General features: G+C 36.7%; 1 protein-coding gene across 1 annotated transcript; it reads right to left on the reverse strand.

Moving 5' to 3' along the window:
• Positions 1–680: 680 nt before the first annotated feature.
• On the reverse strand, positions 681–10,732 carry LOC136812849 (3-ketoacyl-CoA thiolase, mitochondrial-like). The gene is made up of 7 exons (XM_067069376.1): positions 10,521–10,732; positions 9,122–9,250; positions 7,916–8,032; positions 5,957–6,104; positions 4,965–5,140; positions 2,226–2,426; positions 681–921 (listed from the first exon to the last, which is right to left on the reverse strand). Exons 1-7 carry the CDS (start codon positions 10,701–10,703, stop codon positions 682–684), a joined length of 1,194 nt encoding a protein of 397 aa, XP_066925477.1. The 5' UTR covers positions 10,704–10,732; the 3' UTR covers position 681.
• Between the last annotated feature and the right edge of the window lie 915 nt (positions 10,733–11,647).

Genomic DNA, 11,647 nt, shown 5'->3' on the forward strand with positions numbered 1-11,647 from the left:
TGACATTGTGAACATTATAGAATCTTTTTGAATCCGTAAGACGAGAAATAGACCTTTTCATAAATTACGTTACGAACATCTTTTGCCTCGTTTTGAAATTATTGCCACGGTGATTAACCCCCAGCGGATCAAAACAACTTCATATTCATAAAAAATCATTCAACGTCTCAAGGCACATAATCACCATGGTAATTGTTTGAATACGAGGCAAGTGATGTTCGTGACGTAATTAGTGAGGGGGGAAAGGTCTATTTGGTGTTGCACTGTTGTTAAGCCTATACTTATGGTTTTTTATCACGTTTTATCACTATTCCACATTTTTCAAAAAGTTTGAAAGCAAATTTAAAGACGGAATTTACGGCAAAACCTTTTTCATTTGAATCAACAAAATAAAACTTAAAGAATCGAACATAATATTGAGCCCTGAGTGGATAAAAAGTTTAGGAAGGAAGGAATATCAAAAATATTAAAATTCTATTAACCAATTCGAAAATTAATTTAAACAATTTAAAAATTAACTCATTTCTATTTTTAAAAACGAAAAAAAAAAAATACAAAGAAAAAGAGAGTATTCGTACTGACAAAAAAAAATCGACAGAAATTTAAAAATGAAAATGACAGAATAAAAAGTGTAAACCTCATTCTGTTGTCGTTATATTAGATGCAGGATGAACAAGTCCTTTATTTCATGTTTTCCAATAGAACTGCAATACCTTGGCCGCCACCGATACAGGCGGAGCCCATGGCATACTGCTCGTTCTTTCGACGGATGGCGTGCGTTAAATGGGTCATGATGCGGGCGCCAGACGCACCAAGTGGGTGACCGAGAGCAATGGCGCCGCCACAGGCGTTGGTGATGGATCGATCGAGGCCGAGATCTTTCTCAACGGCGATGAATTGTGGAGCGAAGGCTTCGTTGACCTAAAGTAAGAAAATATTTGCTTGAAAAAGATTGAAAGAAGTTATTGCATTGACGTCAAAAGAGGGTAATGTATTGATTTTAGACAGCCAACTTTCTGCTAACTTTAACTCACAATTCGAATATGCAGGACTAAAAGTGGGCCGTCTAAGCGAGACCTAACCGATATAAATAAGAAAATTTATGATTTTAATGTACAGTATTTCTTTCCTACAGACTGGAGTCGTTTTTAATCCATGTTAAATAAAGTAAAATAGGTGTAAAATAGGTCCGAGTTCGATTCCCACTGAAATACTACTCGAATGATCCCTTCCATTACTTATTATTTCTGAAGATATTTCCAAGTATAAATATCGTCTATTAAGCACCGTCTTCCGACTCGCATAGACTTACAAAGCATAATTCAAAATATAAATATACGAGTATGTAATACGAAAATCAAACTCTTTTCTGATACGAAAAAACGCAATGTCTCTACGATTATGACTGGCTTCTCCTTACAAAGGATATACGGTTCTGTATTGATCGGTCTAGGAGTCGTCTCGTTAGAGACGTCTTTAAGCTTGCCAGCTTGCGAGATACTGACACACGATTTTTGATCAAGTGCGTTAATACGGTGCCAAGACCGGCACAGTCTCACTTCATCCACAGTGTATTGTGGAATTGATACCTAGAGCAGTCACCGATAGACAAAATGCTATGGATTGGCCCGGGCGAAGGTACATTCACTTTCAAGTGAATAAGAGCAACGAATGTCGAATCAAACCCCGATCTCCTAGACGGAAGTACTACATTATTGTGCTACTATATGGTTTATGTTAGATTTGATTAAGAGATTAAAATATGCATACCTCCACCAAGGCCATATCGTTCAACGACAATTTGGCGCGTTCCAAAGCAATCTTGATTGCAGGTGAAGGTCCGATACCCATAATGCTCGGGTCAACATCAGCGATTCCATAATTTTATAAAGCCCAAAGGGCTAGAGATGTCGTGCTTTGGCTGATAAGTGTGCCGAGGTTAGGTAGGAAATCCTACATAGGTCACGTGATATTACAATAGAATTTCAGCGCTTGACCAGCAAGAAGCTTCGCAGGTTTTTGAAAACATTCGCAGCAATATTTTTTGCGATATTCAATTTTTTTTTGCTTGGAAGAGCTTAAAGCACGACATCTAGCCCTTCGGACTTTACAGAAATCTGTGTGCCAAACACCGACCTCCTAGACGGAAGTCAAGATTGATAAACACTAACTGCTCCACTGTATGGTTCATGTAAGATTCAATTAAGAGATTAAAATATACATACCTCCACCAAGGCCATATCGTTCAACGACAATTTGGCGCGTTCCAAAGCAATCTTGATTGCAGGCGAAGGTCCGATACCCATAATGCTCGGGTCAACACCAGCGATTCCATAAGAAACAACACGCGCTAACGGTTTCAAGTTATGCGTTTTACATGCTTCTTCCGATGCTAAGACCAATGCTGCTGCACCATCACAAATGCCCTGTTTTGAAAAGAGGGAGAGAATTTGAAATTTATAAATTGGATTGATTTTTAATACACCTTTTCGACCGTAGTCGCGTGGTCAGGCGCGTGTCATTTTATTATTTAATTTACCATCTTAAACTCGTGACAATTCTTTTTTACACTTTTTTCTATTGTCTTACAGTAAGGTGCGATAAAAAGACTGGGACGGTTATAGGTGGGTAAAACGGACAAAAAAAATGCCCGCGCGGCAAGTGGTGGTTTACGGTAGAAAAGGTGTATAGCAATGGAATAATTTTTGCAAAACTGGCCGTATGAAGATGTTTTTTTAGAAATAACTAAGATTTGAAATAAAATTTAGAAGTACGCAAAGTCTGTCTCAATATAATATGCAGAGAAAAAGGTAATTTTTGCTAGAATTTAAATGAAATGGAAGTTTCGCGCTCGTTGAAAAGATAATATATAAGGAGTGGACAATTATCGAATAGAAAAAATAAAACAAAATCGAAAAATAGAACCATGAAATGAAGAAAAATAATCGACTTCTTCAGTAACTGTGCTCTAACTACCATTTTCACACGAGTGATTGTTCGATCTCAGAACAACATCAATGTGAAAAAGATTTTCAAAACATATATTCAATACGCATCTCAAAAAATCATAAAACTAATGATTAAATCTTGAGAAAAAGACAACAACAAGCTAGATGCTGAATGGACCTACCTGATGATGAAAGTTAGATAGCAATGCGAGGAGAAAAATCAGTCAGAAAATATAGCGAAAATGCATAACGCAAAAAATTCATCATTGATTGTTGATGGAGGGAGAGGAAAGGGTTGTAAGGAAAAACTAAATAGAAAGTTCTGGTCGCAAAAATCAGTTTTATTGACAATCGAATCATGCTTGATGGTGAGCATTGTTATGAATAATGTTTTTGTGTGAAAAAAATTGGAAATATAAGGAAAAAATCCAATGAAAATCTGCAAAAACGGCGATTTCCGGCATTTTCCACCAGAAGAATTTTTTCTCAAAAATCGAACTCGGTCATGTTTTGAGCATTGCGAATACGCATCTCTCTGCAAAAAAATCAGAAAAAACAAAAGATGAAAATTCGAGGAAATGTCAAAAAACCGGTTTTTCCGACATATTTCCGGCATTTTCGGCCGGAAAAAAATGTTTTTCGAAAATCGAGCTCCATCACATTTTAGGTATTGTCATTTTGCATCAGTGTGAAAAATTTCATAAAATAATATATAGTACAGCTCGAGATATTCAAGAAATACTGTCTTTCCAGCGAAAATAGGTTGTTCCGGAGATTTTTAAATAGTTCCGGCTTCAAAATTCAATTTTATTGAAAATTGAAACATGCCTGATGGTGGGCATTGCTATTAATAATGTGTTTGAATGAAAAAACAACCATTTAAAAGAAAAAAGCCCAATGGAAACCCAGAAAACGGCGATTTCCGGCATATTTCAGGCATTTTCTGCCGGAAAGATTTTTTTCTCAAAAATCGGACTCGGTCATGTTTTGGGGATTGTTAATACGCATCTTTGTGCAAAAAATCAGAAAAAACGAATGATAAAATCTCGAGAAAATGCCAAAAAAACAGTATTTCCGGCATATTTCCGGCTTTTTCGGCCGGAAAAAAATGTTTTTCCGAAAATCGGGCTCCGTCACATTTTAGGTATTATCATTTTGCATCAGTGCGCAAAATTTCATAAAAAAATATAAAGTACAGCTCGAGAAAATCAAGAAATACCGTTTTTCCGGCGAAAATGGGCTGCTCCGGCGATTTTTAGAAAGTTCCGGCTTCAAAACTCAGTTCTATTGACGATTAAACCATGCTTCATGGTGGGCATTGCTATTAATAATGTTTTTGTGTGAAAAAACAACGAAATATAAGGAAAAAGTCCGATGAAAATCTGCAAAAATGGCGATTTCCGGCATATTTCCGGCATTTTCGACCGGAAAAGATTTTTTCGCATTGCTAATACGCATCTTTTTGCAGAAAATCAGAAAAAACTAATGATGAAATCTTGAGAAAATGCCAAAAAACCGGTTTTTCCGGTATATTTCAGCCGGAAATAAATTTTTTCGAAAATCGGGCTCCGTCACATTTTGGGCATTACCATTTTGCATCATTGCGCCAAAAATAAAAAAAAACTAATGAGCCAATCCTGAGAAAAGCTGGTAACAGACGGACGGACGGACGGACGGACGGACGAACGAACGGACATGGGTTAATTTATAGGACCTCCACCGGGGCACCCGGAGGTAGGTCCAAAAAACGGTTGTCGGCACATTTATGGCTTTGTCGGCCGGAATTTTTTTTTGGAAATTAGGCTGCGTCACATTTCGAGCATTGTGATTGAACTCCTTTGTGCAAAAAAGATATGATCAAATCCCGAAATAGCTGATAACAAACAGACAGACGGGCGGACGACCACTTGCCACTTTACCAACAATTACCATGGCGACTTTACCAAACGATTGGTGAAATTGAATCATTAATGTACAGATAATTTAAAAAAGCGACAAACAAAACAAAAAGCTCACCGAAGCATTTCCAGCCGACACTGTACCATTCTTCTTGAAGACGGGCGGTAATTTTTGTAACGCCTCGATAGTGACGCCCGGCCTTGGGTGTTCATCAGTATCGAAAGTGACTGTCTTTCGTTTCACTTGAATTTCTAATGGTGCAATCTCGTCAGCAAATGCTCCTTCTTTGTGTGCTGTATTCAGGAAGAAAAGTCAGAAAAATACTTCTTAAATTAATGGGAGATGTTCCGGCATAAAAAAATCTGAAATCCAAGAGAGATCAATAAAATTTTGTGGAAAGTCAAGAGGGTCTCAAAGTGGGTACGAAAACGTCGAATGGATTCCGATGCCTAATAAAAGGGGGCGAGGATCGGAAAATACCCGAATATCCCGAAATGAGGTTAATATAGAAAGCTGGGGATATCGTGCAAAATGGACTTTATTTTTGACAGCTAAAAAGATTTCCTAACAATAAATAAGGTGATTCGGGAGTTGCAAAAAGAGAAAATTTGCAAACGGGAAAGGAGGCAGAGTATTTTTCCCAGGATAAGTCCAAAAACATTTGAAATAACATTTCATTGAAATAAAATGGGCTTTTCCAGAAAAAAATTGAATATGGGGGGGGGGGGTGGAGTATATAACAATTTTCAGTTATTTACCCCCCGTACAACGGGTTTTACCCACCGGACAGGCATCAGTAGACCCCCGGGACAACCCAAATTACCCCCGGACAGAGCAAGTTTACCTCCCGGACAGCAAGGCAAATTTTGATATTTTGCTCTACCACCCGGACAATATATCCTCCACCCCCATGTACGGACATTTTCTGGAAGAGCCGAATCTACAATACACCTGCATTGACTGAAGATCGCGCCAGCAATAAACACCGTGTAACAATTGTAAGTTAGTTTTCAAAATCTTAACATTGCTAAAAACCAAGTCTCTCTCGTGACTAAACTAAAATAGGCATTACAAGAGCCTCCTAGTGAAGAAAAGCACCAATAAAATACCTTTAGCCCATCTGTCCTGTGAAGCTAAAGCGAATTCGTCAGCATCCAGTCTAGTGATTCCGTATTTGGCGGCTAAGTTTTCAGCTGTGATACCCATGGGAGTTTTGATGTAGGAATCAGTCAAACCAGCCCAAAGTGTATCTTCCATCTAAATAAAGAAATTTCTTAACCAATCATAACAATCAGCCAGAATTCCAAGCACTTTTGCCACTGGCCGTTTCTCAGATTAGAAATTGAGTTTCAGGGAATTTGGTAACCACTTTATCAAGTACCCGCAACCTAGCGACAACCCATAAAGTTTGTCAGAAAACCCCTTGAGTGACCTTTGAAGAGTTTACTTTGTCATGAACTGTCTATCATCATAAAGTAAAAACGATTTCGATTTTGCCCATCTTTTTACATATTCTTTTCATTTTCATAACACACGGTATATAAGTTTGATTCAATCATAACAGGCCAACATGCTGAATGGACCTAACAGGTGATGGAATCAGATAGATATAGAATTAGAAAAGAAAGATAATAATGTCCAGTACAAAAGCAAAATAGCAGCATGATGAGTAAAAAAATTAAAAATCTAATAAACCAATTTGCACATTTTGGGTGGGTTTTGTACCAGATTTGCCCCAAAAAATATTATTTTTCAAAAATATTAGGCTACGACACAATTTGGGCATTCTCACTTTACATCGTTGTGCAAAAAATTAGAAAAAAAACTAATGAGCCGATCTCGAGAAAAAAAGCTAGTAACAGACGAACGAACAGAGGAACAGACATGGGTTAATCTAAAAAGGACCTCCGAGGTAGATCCAAAAATGGGAAATTGTGCTTCGGTATTTGCAAACATGTGATATTTCTCTCAAACCTTATTACAAGAATATTACTAGGCAAGTATTCAAAGTTCTAAAACAGTGATATTAGTGGTATTATAGTTTATGAGAATAATGTCAATCAGAAGGTTTCAGATCTTTTGCCTCATTCCTTTAATCATCCTGAGCGTAATCTCCAAATCTTTTTGTTTAGTGGTCTTTTCCAAAGTCGAGTCTTGAGATATCACAATTTGAAATCCCTTAAAAAGGGCTTGCACTGCACTTTATAAAGGAACAATTAATATAACAACAAGACGCTCAAATGGGCTTTTCCAGAAAAAAACCGTATACCCCTGTTGAGGAGGTCCAAGGGGATAAGGTTTGATATGTGACGGAATTCTATAGGGAGATACAAAAATCTGTCAAAAATAACTGGAATTCCTTAGGGGTAGCTTTTTAAATCCTACTAAAATTCAGAATTCCAGAGGGGTTTAAGCCTGAAATTGCCTGGAATTCCAGGGGGTTGCAGCATTTCCAGCCACAAAATGATGGACCTCCTCAACAGGGGGTTTACCGTTTTTTTCTGGAAAAGCCCAATACCTAAGAACCAATAAAGAACAATTCAAGTCTTTGATTTCAAAAATGATTAAGAGAATATTGAATTTGAGCCTCTTTTAAGCCATAAGTAAGGAGTATAATAATAATAATAATAATAATAATAAAATAATCACAAACAAAAACATTTTGATATAAACATTAAAGCCTGAAAATCACGGATAAGACGATGAATAACCAAAGCATCCCTAAAAATGTTACTAATGTTTTATTTTAAGGGCTCTCTAGCGATAGTGAATTTTTAATATTTGTTTGAAAAAATTCGAAAGAAAAAGGTTAATTACCCGTTAAAACGAAGCACTTTTTGCAATAGAGGGTGATACAACATATCTTTTTCTTTTTAAAGTTCACAACATCATTTTTTCAATTAAATTCTCAATTACTCAAATTAAAGAAATTTATAAAAGGCATTTCTTTGTTAAAAGTATTCCGGAACCTAAAACATAACTTTTAAGTTTAAGTACCAAAATCAATTTTTCGACTATGGTCAGAGTCCTTAATAAAAAGAACGTATAACTCAACTATTCATAATTACCTCTCGACCTTCACCCAAAGTGATACCAAATCGGGCGTTTCGGATGGCGTAGGGCGCTTGACTCATGTTTTCTGAGCCTCCAGCTACTACGATATCTGCATCTCCAAGAACTATTTCCTAAAAAATGAACACGACTTTGATAAGTGTATGCTAATAAAAACACTCTTAGCGAAAGTTTCAAAAATTTAAGACTAAGAATGCCCTGTGTGTCTTGAATGTCTGTATTGTCCAGTAAATAAAACATTTAGCAATTTCTATGTCATACTTATGACTATTAAGTATAAAGGAACGTAAGTCGGAATGATAAAGTAACCCCCCATTTTATTAGACACCCGCCACTTTAACGAAATTTATCAAAATCACCCTATAGCATATAATTATGACCCCCCCACTTTATGACTTTCTTTCCAGAGTACCTATCCTCTGCTTATTCCACCCCTCCCCTACAATTGAGCACAATTAAGATTAGTTATTGAGTTAATTGATTTGATTTCAGCCTTTAAGCAAATGAGCCAAGATATCAAAGTCATCTTGAAGAACATTCAAGCTTAAAGGCAACCGATTCAATTAATATACAAAGCTTTCTTATAAAAAAAAGAAAAAGTTAAGTAAAATGAGAAATCAAAGTTTTCAAGGAGCAGGTTCCTTAGATGAATGAAAGAATGGAAAAAATAGGACAATATTTTGCAGCGAGGATTCGTTCAACGGATTTCGACGAAATTGGAGTATAATTTTCTGCTGGGAGATGATGTTTTGGCCATCATATTTTCCAGTCGGAAAGGGGGTTCAACCGGGTCTGTGAGAAAGGGGTGTAAACTACTACTAGTATGCACTCATTATATTATATACTGAATCTTTACATATTTTCGTGACTAAAAAAGTGAAAAGAGATTGTCTTAGTCCTTACTACAAACCACAACTAATTTGGGCAGCCATGAAAAGGTCTCTGGGGATTAGTTATCACAAAACAGGTTCCTTATTCAAGGCTTGGAATAACGATTTCAAGTGGATCGGACAAAGTCTCAGATCATGGTTGCTTTAGTATGAAAATGGGTCGGACATGAAGCTATTTGGGTCGAACAATGTCCGGAAAGAAGTTAGATCACCAAATCATGCCAGAACAAGGAGTTCGGAAAACCCATAAACATTGTAACAATGGAGGAAATAATACCATAAAAAGGTATCTGAGAATTAGCTATCACAAACCTGAGCAGCACTAACGACCGCTTGGAAACCAGACCCACACAGGCGGTTTGTGGTGAGCGAAGTAGCTTCTTGCGGTACACCAGCACCAAGAGCTGCATGTCGTGCTAAGTATGCTGCGTCTGATGAACTCTGAAAATGAGAAAGTTAAATGTCACAGGGCTGCTATTCATGATATGCACCATTGCAATGTCTTCCGTTCCACCCAGTAGCTGATTGGTTAAAAGTGACGTATTGACTGATTTTACGTCACTTTCAACCAATGAGCTACTGGGTGGAACGGAAGACATTGCAATGGTGCATATCATGAATCGCAACTATTATTTTACCTGTCGCGGCTATCGAGGTAAAAAGTCCAATATAAATAGTGTGTTAGAGAAGATTAAGACATTTTAATTTTGCTTTGCTAATTTAAAATTTTGAGATTTACCCTTTTCACTTGTAAATAGAATACTTGTCCACTACAAGAAAAGGGTTGATTTAAAAGTTCAAAATCAAAATTTTAAAGTTAGCAAATTATTTCAAGCCTTTTAGTTTTTCTATTGTAACAGACTTTTTAGATTAGACCATTTGCTTCGACTGGTGAAATGAAAAGGAAAGTACCATACCCCAAGGTATCAAAACAATATCGTATACTTCTCAGAAAAATGTCAAAAGCCTGAAAACATTGCCTAGCTTATGATTAGAAGCAGACAAAGTTAAGAATTTTAATTCTTGATTGCATGCTTCTGCTTTGGAAGAAGCCTGTCATCAGAGAACATAGCTCAGCTTAAAACAATAACAGAAAAAGGTGGGATTTCTAGCTCACTAAACTTTGATAAGTTCATAAAACCTTTCAGTTTGTATTCTAGCTCACTTGAATAAGTTTATTCTCACTGTTCTCCTTAGCAGACAAATTTCCCCCACTCCTTTGCATCCCTGGCAGCAAATTAAAAGATATCCTTACCTAGGATGAAATCCATTGCTGATGAATAAATATAATTATATTAACATATTACATTGTATGAGTACACACCATCCCTCACATGACTTAAGGTTTAATCTCAAAATTAATACCTTATGAAATTTAGAGTTTTACTGTGGTGGTCATCTTTGAGATAGAGATTGCCCTTTTTTCATGTAGAGGAATATAGTCGATGGCCAATCTCAAAGGCAGAACAGGATTGCAAGATTTCCAATTTTCCAAGACACTTATTTTGAGATTGAACCTTTAGTCATGTGAGGATAAACACCTTCCTTCCTTTCTTAACTTTGTGAAATCGCCTCTCAGTTCACCAAAATTTTGGTCAATCTTCCATGCTAACTGCTGATCAATATAATTCCATTAACAATCAATTATTAATTGGCGATTCACACAAAATGAATTAAAATCGAAAATTTCGACTAAAATAGTCAATTATACCTGGATTACATTACCAAAGATGACAGACTGGACATGAGCTGGGTCCAAATTGATGTCCTTCAAAGCAGCACTGGTAGCTTTTTCTGCAAGTACTGTTGCTGAAAGGTCTTTGACTTTTCCACCAAAAGCACCAAATGCTGTCCTCTTAGCAGCTACAATGTAAACTGGTCTTGACAAAGCCATTTTGTTTTAAATCTATTTATTCGATGCACTATTAAAATTGAAAAAGATTATTAACTAGATTGAAATTGAAATATCATAACTAGAAAAGTTCACGTCGTGTGAAGGACAAACTTCAGTGCAGAAGACTAGGTATGAGAGAGGTAAGGGTTGCGGCGTCCTTAAGCTTGACGGTTTCATTATGAAACTCAGTTCAATAGGGGGCGTCCACATAGTACGTAGGCACTAAAATGTTGAAAATCGAGTACCCCCTCCCCCCTGCAAATGGCTATACCCCTCTGGTAAATACGTACTTTTTAATTCACCCCCCCCCCCTTGGTTAAAGAAAATTTCGAATTCAAATCGTTTGGTTTGGACCTTTATTTCGTACATGAAAATCAATATTTATCAAGAAACTTTTTCTTTTCCTTGATGCGTATAACAAGCTTAAAAGTCGACAAATAAACAAGCGAAAAAGGGATATGAAAAAATTTTCTGTGTACGTACATTTTCCTTTGACCCCTCTCCTCCCCCTGTACGCAAACATACCCTCCCCCTTAGTGGGTACGTACTATGTGGACGACCCCATAGTGTGCTGTGGCTCCCTACAAATATTGCTTGTAGTGAATCCCAGGAAGTGACAATATAGGGAGAATAATGTGTTTTCATGATGATGAAATGAATGAGAAGTCATCAATGGCGCAAGCAATAAATGTTTACGTCGACAATGCCTAGAATGGCTACTACATGATGAATGGAATTAGATGAAGTTTAATGTAATAAGGCAAAGAAAAAATGGCAACCATCAGTCACTCTAGTTGAATTCCAAAAAGGAAACTATTCTTAGTTCCAAAAGTGGAGCTTTTTTAACATTTTTTGTTCCATAAAAATAAGTTAAGGAACTTTTTTTGACATTAGACCAACACACAATCTGTAATTCATAAAAGATTTTCTCTGCACTAATTTTC

Source organism: Clytia hemisphaerica, unplaced genomic scaffold (assembly GCF_902728285.1).
Source record: "Clytia hemisphaerica strain Z4C2 unplaced genomic scaffold, Clytia hemisphaerica genome assembly, whole genome shotgun sequence".
Taxonomy (NCBI): Eukaryota; Metazoa; Cnidaria; class Hydrozoa; order Leptothecata; family Clytiidae; genus Clytia; species Clytia hemisphaerica.